Raw genomic sequence first — 14,380 nt, forward strand, 5'->3', positions numbered from 1 at the left:
TCTCTCTGAAGGATTTCTTCAGCAAGTCAGACCCTTTCCTGGAGATTTTTAGAATAAATGATGACGGCACTGAGTCGCTTGTGCACAGAACCGAGGTAACTGCGCTCGCACATCCGTGGAGATGTAGGCAGCTGTTTTAGTTTGGAAATAAACAACAAGCGTGAACTGTCTTTGTATTTATTGTGCACAGACGGTCATGAACAACCTGAGCCCAGTTTGGAAATCCTTCAAAGTTTCCTTAAACACACTCTGCAGTGGAGACCACGACAGGGAGCTTAAGGTGAGTCTGGGAATATTTTTTCTGCAACAATCATAGTGGCAATGCAACTATTTAAGTTCCTCCAGTAAAATGCAAGACTCATTAAGAGGGCCGAAGTCAAGCAGCACCCGAGTGCTTGCACAGCATCATCACCAGCCTGCATTTTATTTATTTAAAACATAAAAAAAGAAATGCCATTCATTCAATAAATGCGGACAAAAACTTAAAATGACAATAAATAAAGTCGTTTTACCCTTTTTCACCTACATACAAAACATGACATTAATGCAAAGGACAGCGGCACGTACAAAAAGCCTTTGTCCCTTTCTCTTTTCAGTTCTAGGAGTTAAGTTCAGGTCAGGCGCTTTTATGATATCATTGTGCTATTTAAAAAGTCAGATGGGCGTTAAGGAGCTCAGTGGTTATCTTAAACTCTCGCCTTTACTTGTCAGAGGAGATCTCTTCGCCTTTTTGGAAGCAGTGGCCGCCACATTCGCAGAGAACAGTTATTCTTTGGCATGAATAAACATGAGATTGTTCATTAAATATTCAGAGGTATCTTAACTCTGCGTGGCTCCTGACAGCGGGAGAAAGGGCTCGCACGCGCACGCACGCCGTCGGCTATGGTTTCCAGGGCTACCTGTTTCGAACAGTCAGAGCTTTAGTGAGAAATGGCAGGGCAGAGATTTCTATTCAGACAAGTGCTTTCTTTTCACCAGACTCTTAACTGACCAATGCATAAATGCATAACCCTCCTCTGCAGTGTCTCGCCGTCTCTTCCTTTGTACTTGCAATCGGCAAGGAGCCCATTTCTCCACCTCTTTACTTTTCTTTCTGTCCTTTCGCTGGTCTCTCTCTCTCTCTCTTTGTCAAACAGTTAGTATTCAGTGAATGGAACAGAGCTTCTTCATTTTTTCATTACTCTCTAGCACAGCTCTCAGCAGTTTGAAGTGGAAGCAAGGCTGCAAAAGCGAGCGCTCGCTACCTCGCGCGCGCACAAATTACTTTCACAAACACAAACATGCATGCGGCCCGCAAACGATCACACACAAACATGCACGCACGCTTTAGGTGCGGACTGTGAACAGCTCAAGTGGGAGACAGGAAATTAGGGGATTACAGTGAGTCATTGTTTTTAATCAAGCATTGCTGGATTGCTTCTGATCGCTAGTTGCTGGGGTGACCTCATGCAAGGAGGTTATAATGCAAAACTGCACCGCTGAAGGACTCGTTCACAGGCATTAGAGCTTCACAAAAGACCCGAGTTTTTTCAGTCCGTGTTAACATGTGTCTCTATTGACAAACCTTTTTGAATATCATTGATTGCAGTGACTTTGCAGGACAGCCTACACATGAGAGCCTTGTGCCATCCTTTGAAATGAAAGGACTGAGTCTTTATGATGTGCTTAGCTTTGCCCCGCTGACCCTCACTTGATTGAGGCAATTTGTCTTGCTTACTAGCTCCCAAGAGCGAGTCAAACTATTTTGTCGAAAAACACACACACAAGCGTAAAGCTGTCGCTTAAGCCGCGTACCTCTCAGCATCCTCAGATTAATATTTCACCGCTCCGTTGCCCCCCCCACCAACACCGCCTTATCAATCATTCAGCATGGCATTTCCCTGCATGCCTGCGAGTGCCTGTGTGTGTTCGTTTAGGTAACGGTGTTGCAGCTGTGCTCTAAATGAGTGAACGTGTGTGTGTCTCTTCCAGTGCACAGTTTGGGACTGGGACTCCAATGGAAAACATGACTTCATCGGGGAGTTTCATACCACGTTTAAGGAGCTGAGGGTAGAGCAGGAGGGCAAACAGGTGAGAAAATGCGCGCTCGAGCTCCTGCACATGCTCACACGAGAGGAATAAAACAAGTAATGTTTACTCACTGACTCAGGGCCATAAATTCATTTATGCACTGTGAGCCCATTTGCATCTCTGTCAGTGCTTTTATTCACATATCCAAAATAATCCTCATTTAAATAAAAGCAGAGCTCCTTTTTAATAGCTCCGCATCATTATGTAGCAAATACATAACGAGTCAAGCAAATTCCTTCTGTGCTCCCTTGATACCATCTGCATTAATTGTGTGTATCTGTGCGCCTAGATCCAATGGGAATGCATCAACCCTAAATATCAGATGAAGAAGAAGAATTACAGAAACTCTGGTGTTGTCATTCTCAACCACTGTAAGGTAAGGTAAAGCTTTTTCTGTCTGCGTTCCTTCTTTTTTGTGCAACAAATGGTTATTTTCATTGTTAATTTAAATCTCAACTGACTGTTTGGGGGATTAATTGTTTGACTTTTAAAGCATGAGATAACAGTGGAAAAAAAGACGTGCCTTCTAATTGCTACTTTTGTCCCATTAATATTCATAGACCTAAATACACTATTTTTTATAATTATATTAAACAGAGAAAAGAACGATAAATGCACAAACCTTATTATCATTGTGTTTCTGACTATAAATACATTTTATTTTGCTAGGAAAACGGGAAAAGTGAGGAGCAATTTATTGAAATTTGCAAATTTACGTGGAAATGCACATATAAAGCAAAAGCAGAGTTTGTGCTATTCAATATTTGACCATCTTTTTTTCCTTTAACACAGCCTGAACTCTCTTAGACAAGCTTTCTTGTAATTTCTTTAAGTAGTCTTCAGGAATAGCTCTTCTTCTTCTTCTTGAAGGGCATTTCAAAGCTCTTCTTTGGATGTTGACTGCCTTTTATTCCGTTCTCTGTCAAGATGATCCCACACTGCTTCAGTAATGTTGAGGTCTGGGCACTGGAGGCCAGTTCATAACTGATGGTGCTTTGTTGTGTGTTTCTACCCTTGTATCCTTTACTGCATTAGCAGTGTGTTTTGGATCATTGTCATGCTGAAAAATAAAACTGTTACCAATCAAATGTTTTGATGGCACTCTTCTGTGTTCATAATTCCTTGGATTTTGAGCCATGAAAGAGCCTCCTCCATGTTTTACAGAGGGTTGTAAACACTCACTGTTGTACCTCTCACCTGGCCTGATTACTTGAACTAAAACCTTCCAATCTGAATTCATCACTTGAACCTGTTGCCACTGATTTTCAATCTACTTCTTTTGTAATTTGGCATAACTCAGCCTTTTCACCCTATTTCGCTTCCTTAAGTTTGGCTTCTTGGCAGTGATCCTTCCACTTAGACCATTTCTGATGAGATCTAAGTGAACATTAGATGGATCAACCACAGGGCCAGATGCATTTCTTGGGTCCTGGGTCAGGTCTTTGCTGGATTTTTTTCATACTTTTTAAAGACAAAAATTTTAGCTACTGTTCATATGCAGATTTTAATGCCTCTTTGAAAAGCCTGGAGAAGTGTGAGAGAAACACATAAGAAAATCTGGCTACTTGTAACAAAATATATAGACATGACAGGTTTTGACTTTTGCACAGTACTGTAACTATACAGACAAATGTCATCGAAATTGCTATATTTGTATATAAAATGTATTTGTTTATTTTTTAAAATTATTTTCCCATTTAACAGCACTGACTGCATTATGTCCAATAATTTCTGTAGTGATCACCTGACTGTAGGTAGCACTTTCTGTCATAATCGGGCTGTCAGTTCATTAATATAGGTAAAGGGCCCATTACATATTTTTAATAAGAAGCTTCTAGTTCAATATAAATAAAAACAAACAAACAAACAAAAGAAATAACTGGAAAATGGGTGGGAAAAATGGAAAATAAATAAATGAATAAATAAAAATGGGTAAATCCGATGGAGAAATTACTAGAAAAGTAAATAAATAGAATTAGTAAACTAGTAATCAATAATATTATGGGTTCTTTTTTTCCTGACAGATTATTAAAATGTATTCCTTCCTGGATTACATCATGGGAGGCTGCCAGATTCAGTTCACAGTAAGTTCCCTCAAATGTAATCTCTTTAATGTTTACATCAATGTGCCTGTTTGTGTCCGTCCATGCTGTGTGAGCGTACATGTTTCCATCTCAGGTGGCGATAGATTTTACAGCATCCAATGGAGATCCTAGAAACAGCTGCTCCCTCCACTACATCCACCCCTACCAGCCCAATGAGTACCTCAAAGCACTGGTGGCTGTAGGAGAGATATGCCAAGACTATGACAGGTAGAATCCACTCCATCAATCATCGTTCCACCTAATGCTGACACAAGGGCACACATCCAAACACAGACACACTCTGGATTTTCCCTCTGAGAATCAAATCCTTCCACAAAAGTCAGCATGAAAAAAACCTCTTCCTTTGCTTTATGAGCCTTACAAAGCTTTTGTCCATTATTTTTACCCTTCTCTTTTTTCCTTATATTTATTTCTTTTTCCCAATGAAATATGTCTGTCTCTTTTTCTCCAGTGATAAGATGTTCCCTGCATTTGGATTTGGAGCTCTGATACCCCCTGACTTCAAGGTAGGACATTTGGGAGCATGCACATGTGTGCAAAAGCAAAGGGCAGAGTGGGTGGGGTGGGTCTGGAGAATTTATATTTAGATTTGAGATCTTTTTGGAGGCTCAGCTTGCTTTTGATCAACATGAAAGGGGAATACACCTGTCAACCTGTAAATTGGACTGAATGCATCGTGCTGAGTGTGAGTGGTGTGTTGTGGCAGTAAAAAGGCCTTGTCTTTTCTGCCCTGCCTGAAGGTTTCACACGATTTTGCTGTGAACTTTGATGAGGACAATCCTGAATGTGCAGGTGAGCTACCCACACCCTTCCCCTCCCCCAAACACGGACACAGAGACACACACTACTTCGCTTACTCAGGCTCGCGCAAACGTTCGCATGCACAACCAAAGCAGTCCCCTGCATGCCTCTCATATCTCCCTTGCTGTCGGTCCCATATTCCACCCTTTATATTTTTCCCTGATTTTTTTTTACCCTGTTTTTGCTCCTCACAAATATGCACAGACATACGCACGCGTTCGAACACGCACGGACGCACACGCAGCTGGGAGGTTTGTCACCATGCTGCTGGAAGTATTTCAGGCTCGTGTACACAGAGAAAAACAACACTAATCTGTATGTGTGAAATGGGCTTCTGTGCTCCTCTCTTCACATAGCTGACGTTCCCGCCGTGACGGCGTGTGTGTGTGAGGATAATACGGGAATATTTTGCACAAAATGCTCGGTCACCTCACAGTGCGGTCACATACACAGACTCTGATTCATCTTAGCAGATGCTTTTACAAGTATGAGAACTTTTGGCTCTCCAGGGTCAGGCAATAAACAGAAAAATGGCAGCAAAAACAACCCACGTGTGTGTGTGTGTTGCAGGGATCCAAGGTGTGGTGGAGGCCTATCAAAATTGCCTCCCTAAGATCCAGCTGTACGGGCCCACCAACATCGCTCCAATCATTCAGAAAGTGGCCTCCTCTGCCTCAGAGGAAATGCACACCAAAGAAGCCATGGTGAGCGAGAGAAAGAGAAAGATGGAGAAAAAAACCAAACTCATTTGGTCTTGTTATTGTGTCTGTTGATGTTTGCACTGGCACACATGGAGAGAAGCAAAAGACAAATAGTAATAAAAAGACAAAAAGAAATTAAAGGATGAATCAAAAAAGAAAAAAAAGATGAATTGAAAAGAACTTGGAGCGATTGATATTAATTTAATTCTGGTCATAAATTTTAGAGCAGAAATTCGTCTCTGACTTAATGCCTACTGCTTCTCTCTGGTGGATTAAAATGAGTTTTATTCAAATTATCCCCTGACAAGAAGCCATTTTTAAAACACAAATTTAATTGAACATGTATTCTTCATTTCTCCCCCTTCCACCCACAAATACCCCTCCTTCCCCTCACCCCCTTTACCTATGTCTCACCAGGAATACTTCATCCTGCTGATCCTGACGGACGGCGTCATCACTGACATGGCCGACACGCGAGAGGCCATCGTGCACGCCTCTCACCTGCCCATGTCTGTCATCATTGTTGGTGTGGGCAACGCAGACTTCACAGACATGCAGATCCTGGACGGCGACGACGGGATTCTGCGTTCGCCCAAGGGCGAGCCTGTCCTCCGCGACATCGTCCAGTTTGTCCCTTTCAAGGACTTTAAGCATGTAGGTGGTGGTTGAGAGGGTTTTGGTCAAAAAGCTCTGACTGGTTAATTTAGTACACAGGTGTCAAACTCCAGTCCTCGAGGACCGGTGTCCTCAAACCTTTACATGTGTCCCTGCTGCAGCACTCCTGAATAAAATTAGTAGGTCATTGGCAACTTGACTCCATGCTGAGGTGGCATGCAGTCAACCCTAGTCAAGTAAATTCAAATACATGTATAAATGTAAGTGTTTGGAAAATTGTACTGCTAAAAGGATTTTTATTGCACCATGTTCATTCACTCATGAGCTGATGTAACATGAATGAAATTGCTGAATTGCCACCTCAGCATGCAGTCAAGTTCTACAGTCTTGCTAATGAACTGCTAATTTTATTCAGGTGTGTTGCAGCAGGGACACGTGTAAAAGTTTGAGGACAACGAACCTCGAGGACTGGAGTTTGACGCCCCTGATTTAGCACATTAAAGCTTTCTCAGCAACATTAAAGCACTGGAAATTTAAGGAGGTTACTGACATGGAGGGAAGATGTTTTGATCACTACTAAAAAGGCTATAACTATCACTCAGCTCATCCAGCTGTACTACTCCAACATTCAGTTATCCACAAGTCCCATTCAATTTCATGCCTCGTGTCTAAAAGATCTTAATTATGATAGGGCTGTTTTACAGCAGACATTTAGAAAAAGAAACAGCAGGGAAGCACTAATGAGATTAATGGTAGTTTTGTTGTATTTGGGCACAGAGCCTTAATGTGATTAGTAACACCTGTGTATCCCGACTATTTCAAGTCAAAACGGTTGCTTTGACGAGAGCCTATTTAAAGCACTGATGTTTTTTTTAATTTGTTTTTGTTTTTGTTTTGTACATTGCGAGGTATACGGGTCAGTCAAGTCACATGCAGTATTAAATTAATGACTTGTAACAGTTTATTCTATAAAAGCTTTTAAGTTTAAACACATTTCAGTGGTGGCACGTCGATGTTTAGCGGTTTACCGCTCACCTCACAGCAAGAAGGTCCTGGCCTGGAATCCTGGGGCCTTTGTGTGGATTGTAGACATGTTCTCCTCACATCAGCATGGGTTTCCTCCCACAGTTCAAAGACATGCTTGGGGTTAGGCTAATTGGTGATTCTAAACTGGCTGTAGGTTGTTTGTCTCTGACTGTGCTGCAACAGACTGTGCTACCTGTCCAGGAAGTACACCCCTCTCACCCGATGACAGACTACAGCCCCTAGATTCCATCCAGGGAGTCTAGGGTTCAATACATTTCCAGTGCATTTAAATAATATATAATATAATATATATAATATGCTATCTAAAACTCAAAATTAAGTCTTTTAAGAAGATTTAAAAAATGTTGTTTAAACTCTGGCAGAATTTTCTTTTTAGCTGTTGAAATAATCAAATACATAAATATCTTCTACTGAATATGCGCATATTTGATGTGGCACATTTTTACACTGGATGCCCTTCCTCTCTTCCTAACCCTCCAAGGGATGTGTACCTCCTCTGGGTGTTAGATAAATGTGTTAACCTCTGCACTACAGTGCCACTCAGCATACGTAATTACCAAAAGTTTGCTGATGAGACAAGTAAAACTGTTTTGACCATCCAGTTTTATTGTTCTCAAATCCCAGGGTTCGCACAGTCTGGCATATTTCATCGAACACAGGATCGAACAGAAAGAAATGTCACTTATTTTTATTTTATTAGTTAATACATTTAATTAATTTATTGTTATAAATTCTATAAATTTTATTTAAACATATTAAGAGTGTGTATATATATGTGTATATATATATATATACATATATATACTGAAATATGCATGTCACGTCACTGACCTACATATGCATGTTTTTAAAGTAGATATAAGTACTGAATTGGTCTCAAGACACATTAATACTAAAAGATTTGGATCATGGCAATAAAAAAAAACTGTTTGGGATATCACTAATTATCCCCACATGAAGACAAGCTTCAGAACCTCAGCAGCTGTGCCTCCTTCTGAATAAATTATAGTTAATAAACATTTCCACTTCATTCCAATGAAAATGAATTCAATTCATAGTTCTGTTATATTGCTGTATTCGATCTGACCAAAACAGACTTGAGACTCAAAAACAAATATACGGTAAATGGCAATTAATCTCAAATAGCATGCAGATTGCAACAGTAACTTTCAAATAAAATCAGACGTCTCTCCCACTTTATGTGGTTTAAAAAAGCGAGGGGATATAAAATTCTCATATTAAATTATATTTTATGTAGTATAATATGCAAAGGCAAGTGCAAACTGAGAAAGTACGACAAGTAACAAAATCGCACAATAATAAAATGTAATTTAAGACTAAACAAAACAAAAACACAATCAGAAGAACACAAATGTTGTGTATATATTTGTGAACACCAATTTCAGTGTTAGGTGTTGGGATTTTATTTGTACTCTGAATTTCTGTCTTGTGTGTGGGGGATATGATTACAGTATTCAGGGGATTGAAAGTGTGACTGTGTGGGCGTAACGTGCTCGGTTTGCTCGTCAGAATTCATCAACTATTGGCTATCGGCCCTCTCTGTGTGTTTTTATGTGCGTGTTTGTGTGTGTCTCTGTCTTGGCATTAATTTTGCCTGCCTTTGACCAGATGTGTTTGGCTGGGTTCGTTATGGTGAGCTTGATCTATGACAAGTCAGGAAATTAAACAATTACGCAGTAATAGAAAGGGAGGAAGGAGTAGGAACATGCCGCATGGACGCGTATGAAGACAGACAGAGACATACTGAGAGGAGAAGGAAGGGTGATGATGGGTGGAGGATGTGAGACAGCCCATGGGTGGTGGTGCTGGTGTTGGAAGGAGGTCAGCAGGAGACCGGAGCTAAAGACAAAAGGGAGCGAGGGAGTGTGTGACAGAGGTGGAGAGGTGATTTTCTGCTCTGTCGTTTCTTTTCAGAGGGGATTAGCAGGACGGAGCTGCTGGGTGACAGGCAGAGTGGGGGATAACAGGTAGATAGGAGCAGAGAGGAGAAAGCATGAGGCAGGGTGGAAATGAGAGGAGGAGGAGGAGGAAGGGTGAGGAGGTTGGGGTGGGAGCACTTTGATGATGCATTGTCTCGGGGAATTATGTGAGACGGAGTACGACAGACTCTCTGACTTTGAGGATTCTGAAGTGTGAGTGCTGTGGCAGTATGTGTGTGTGCCCGTGTGTAACAATGTGTGTTAATACATGTGCTGGAGGAAAGGATAAGGATTTCTTTTCATTCTTTCTTCAGTAATATACACGACTATTGTATATTTTACACATTTTTAAAAGACTTAGTCAACTATCTATTCTTGTCATTCTTTATTAAGCATCTTCTTAATCTTTTTAATTTAGAGATTCACTTAATTAGACACAACCATGTAACTGTTGGTTAACACGAATATCTAATCGGCCAATCACATAGCAGCAACCCAATGCATTTACGCATGTAAACATGGTCAAGACAGCTTGCTGAAGTTCAAACTGAGCATCAGAATGTGGGGAAAAAAGGTGACTTTGAACCTGGCAAGGTTGTTGGTGCCAGACAGGCTGGTCTGAGTATTTTGGAAACTGCTCATCTTCTGGGGTTTACTTGCACAGCGATCTCTAGGGTTTACAGAGAATAGTCTGAAAAAGAGAAAATATTCAGAACGGCCACAATGCTTCGAGCCGAGATGAACGTAACTTAAATAAGCACTTGTTACAGAACAGATCTGCAGAAGAACGGTGTTCATTTTGATTTAGTTTTATTCATATTCTTTTGAGTATTAAGCTATTTAGTTTGAGTCATAATTTAGTCTATTTTTCTTATAGTCTTAGTCTAGTTTTAGTCAACTAAATATCATATGGTTATTGTAGACTAACTCTAAAGTGGATTCAGTTGACTAAAATATAAAGTGTAAAAGTTTGTCATGCTGTTGCTGTGAAAGTTGCTCCACACGGTTTACAAAGCGTCTTATTTTCCTTGACATTAAATGCATAATACCGACTGTGCACCATTTAAATACCGAAGCCTGCCTGGTCTCCAGTAGAGCACCTTTGGGATGTGGTGCAACAGGATATTTGTATCATGGATGTATAACCCACAAATCTGCAGTAACTGTTTCATGTCAATACAGACCAAAATGTCTGAAGAATGTTTTCAGCACCTTGTTGAGGCCACGCCATTGAGAATTAAGACAATTCTGAAGGAAAAATGGGGTTTCAACTAGAGATGGCACGATACCACTTTTTTATGTCCGATACCGATACCGATATCATAAATTTGGATATCTGCCGATACCGATATGAATCCGATATAGTGTTTTTTAATCAACAAAACTGTTTTTTAAAATATCTTGCTGCATTTTGCAAGTCTGCAAGTTCATACTCAAGTTTAAAACAACAACTACACTAAAGCTATTCTGTTATACCTGTATACAAAAAAAATATTTCATAGTTCAGCAATACTGATCAATCTAATAAACTTAAACCTACACCATCCTCCCTATTCTGGTATTTTAAAGAGTACTTAGCAACCTAACTAATAGGGTTCCAACTCCCAGCAACAACAAAATTTAATAAATAAAAAATAGGGAACCACCCCTCACGCTCCACCTCATGATGCTTAATCGACGTAATCAACCTTAATTTGATGCAGTGTGAAAAAAAATGCACAGAAATCAATTATTTTTCAAGAAATATTAAATAGATTCAACATCTTTCTTCAACAAAATTGCAGACTGCACAGATGGTACCTTCCCAAAGTAAAAAGTACTATAGCTTACTAGGGTATATATATTAGACTTAATAGTCACTATGTACAGTAATTGACTTCTATTCATTTTACATCAAATTAAAACTTTGGGTGTCAGATAATTATTTATTAAAAGCTAGACATTTTAAATGAGAATAAGAAAGAAAAGTATGTCTTTGTGCCCCCTTTTCCCAGTTAATGCCCTATCGGCCCCCCTGGCTAAACTTTGCTAGATCCGCCCCTGCACAGTTACCAGCCGTCAGCTACGTAGAAAAAGATCCTGGTGTAGAAAGTAATATTAAATAAATTCTAACAACAGCTTATCAAGCTTAAACGTGCTGCTGTTGTTCAGCCGCTGGTTTCCTCTTTCTGGCGCAAAGTGGGCCAAAAACAAACGAGAGACAGACTCCCGACAGAAAAGCCGATCAGCTGATTTAAGCAGTTTCACGATTGAAGTAGCAGCCGGAGAGCGAGAGGCAGTCGCTTGTTAAGCTTAACGTGGGAATGCTTTACAAACATTCAGAGATGGACTTACACACTTGCTTTACTTCTCTCGGGGATAACTTTGTCGGAGATGAAATGCCAGGTTGCTAGCGAAGCTCCACATGCTATCCAGACCACCGACAGGTCCCGCATGCCACAGCTGCTCTATCACGTGATGCATACTGCTCCGAGTGCTAACGTTCTGAGGTGAGTTACGGCGTGTTGCAAGTTTTGTGAGGTGCTTTCGTGATATTTAATGGATCGGATTACATTTTTTATTTTTCTCCGATATCCGATCCAGTAATTTAGGTCAGTATCGGACCGATACCGATGTGTAATATCGGATCGGTCCATCTCTAGTTTCAACCCAGTACTAGCACAATGTACCTAATGAAGTGGAATTAAGAGTGTATATGTTGAGCAGTAAGTAAAAAGGTCAAATAGAGATTTAAAAGCGCTGTCAGTAGCTGACATGTCACGAACTACTCACCAAATCCCTTCGTATAACCATCTAATCCCCACTTTGAATTTGGAGAAAATAAGATGTTGACAGTCACGGTTTGACTTTTATGACTTTTACAGCAGGCATCTTCACAGCTCACATTAATTTAATAATGTCAAGTAAGTGAATTTGGCTTTGTTTGAAAATGTATTTCCACTCATATTTTTAAAGTGCTTCTCAGGAAGTTGCCACAGACTTTTGTCAGCCGACCCAAATTTTAAAAAGAAGTAATTAAATCACAACATTGGAACAACTGGACTGTTTTCCACTGGTGTACTTAGCAAGGTCTAATGCAAATAGTTGCTTATTGTTGCAGCCTACTGAGTGCTTTTGTACAGGATGTGATGTACTTGCCTCTTAGGCGTTTTACAGCATGGATGCAGAAAATATAAACCAGGCCAGGGTGTAACGGAACATAAAGGTGAGAAGGGATGTTTTGAGGTTTTCAGATGAGCTCGTCTAGTCACATCAGTCTCACTGGTCTAAACCTTTGTCAGCATCAAACTCAGCAGCATCCTCGACTCAGGCATGCGTGGTGTTACTGGTGTATTAGTGACCTGTCTCCTCTTGTGTCTCTGTTTGTTTTTCCAGGCCTCCCCTGCTGCCCTCGCTAAGAGTGTTTTGGCAGAAGTCCCTAACCAGGTGGTAGATTACTACAACGCGAAAGGAATTAAACCCAAGTGCATGTCAGATTATGAGTCCACAAGAACCTTCAGCCCCTGACAATGGACTGAGTGCACACATACATACAATTACATATACATGTATGAATCCTATATCTACATTTAAGTACTGTATAAAACGTATACATGTCCAAAAGCACAAGCACACACATACGCAAACAAACATGTACACAAAACAATACTACATACAGTAGACTAGCTCAGAGAATTAGCTCGTTCTGGTGATACAAATTGAACTACTCTATTGGTGACTATTGCATGTTTGGCCACAGTGGCATCACCTGGGAAATTAACTGCTGTATTATCTACTGTACATTAAAAAAGGTATTTATAGAAATAAGAACAGTCTTCTGAAACAGCATGCATATGCAGACCTTAGCTCACTGGGGGAAAGAATGACACTCTTACCTTATTTAGATAACTAGCAAGTGCATAGACCAAACTATCTGTCAGCATAGAACCTAATATGTGAGATGCATAACCCGAAATGCTTAGAATTAGCATTGCAAATGTTATTTATAGGATTGATAGCATTTCTGTTTGTGTACTGCATAAATGCATGCATTATTCAGCTCCTGTTAATTCCCCTTTTCTAGTAGTTGCTTGCTAGTTATGAAATAAAGTATCTTGTCATTTGTGTGAGATTTGGGGTTGTCTTTGGTGTTTGGGGTTCTTTTCTACAGATTTGTTTGACATTTTGCTAAATGGAATGAACAACTGAATAATTGTAATAATTTCTTAATAACCTTCTTACATTGTAAAGAGTTTTGGGAGGATAGAAACGCTTGTGTGGTAGATACTCATCTGTGAGCTGAAAATGTTTTTTTCTTCTGTATTCTGCATGTTGATTATAATAAAGACCCTTTGGTTTTCTCATTTTAGTGTGATCTTTTATGACGGGATGTCTTCCTTATAGTGACAAAAAACAAGAACATATTGTGTAAATGTCAAATACTATGTAACAGTTCTGATAACCCCTGCCAAAGATCTGGATTTATAATAAAATCCACATGGCCAGCCGTGTTATTAAATTAGCTCGTACTCCACAACAGCTCCAAATGCCACACACTTTTCACACACTGCTAAAAACCATCAGCCCACAGACACCTACACTGACATGCCTGCCTTTCCTTCACTCGTTCCTAGACAGACATTAAAATGCTAGAATAAATTATTTCACTAATCTCCATACAGTTTAATTAATGCGAGCCAAAGTTGGGCTGTCCTAAGAGGACACTCCAAGCGTGCCTCGGGCTCTGGTAGTCAGATCTGTATTCAGCTCATGAACCTTTAATATCTCTTTCCCTATCATAGATAAGCCCCATCAGAAGAGACCAGAAATATCAGCTTCACAGCATAGGAGTCACATAAAAACTTCTTTTTTCCTTGGCATTTTGCCTGTCTGTTAGACTTCCAGTGAAGTAAGACAGGAAATCTGGAAAAGACAGCACGGGAATGACAAACAGCAGCGGTTCAGCTCCGCTCTTAACCAGGGAGTCTGCAGCCATGGACAATCAACAACAACTGTGGTATTGGCTTCTGAAAGTAACCACTTAAAAATGTCTAGTCTAGTACTTTAGCTGACCTGAATTATAACAAGTAGCAATACTGCTACTACTACTAATAATAATAAT

General features: G+C 40.1%; 1 protein-coding gene across 2 annotated transcripts in view; it reads left to right on the plus strand.

The window, feature by feature from the left end:
- The window catches only part of cpne4b (copine IVb), a 29,954-nt gene extending 16,332 nt beyond the window's left edge, over nt 1-13,622 (plus strand). For both annotated transcript variants that reach the window (XM_085445408.1, XM_085445409.1), the window contains exons 6-16: nt 12-95; nt 191-280; nt 1,972-2,070; nt 2,360-2,446; nt 4,095-4,154; nt 4,249-4,382; nt 4,627-4,681; nt 4,916-4,967; nt 5,547-5,680; nt 6,095-6,331; nt 12,655-13,622. In XM_085445408.1, coding sequence (XP_085301534.1) covers nt 12-95; nt 191-280; nt 1,972-2,070; nt 2,360-2,446; nt 4,095-4,154; nt 4,249-4,382; nt 4,627-4,681; nt 4,916-4,967; nt 5,547-5,680; nt 6,095-6,331; nt 12,655-12,786 — 1,164 coding nt within the window. In that variant the 3' untranslated portion in view covers nt 12,787-13,622. The remainder of the gene's footprint in view (nt 1-11; nt 96-190; nt 281-1,971; nt 2,071-2,359; nt 2,447-4,094; nt 4,155-4,248; nt 4,383-4,626; nt 4,682-4,915; nt 4,968-5,546; nt 5,681-6,094; nt 6,332-12,654) is intronic.
- Nucleotides 13,623-14,380: the final 758 nt, after the last annotated feature.

This window comes from Copadichromis virginalis, linkage group LG22 (assembly GCF_057382275.1).
Source record: "Copadichromis virginalis isolate Kocher_CV1m ecotype Utaka linkage group LG22, C_Virginalis_male_GT1.1, whole genome shotgun sequence".
NCBI classification, from domain to species: Eukaryota; Metazoa; Chordata; class Actinopteri; order Cichliformes; family Cichlidae; genus Copadichromis; species Copadichromis virginalis.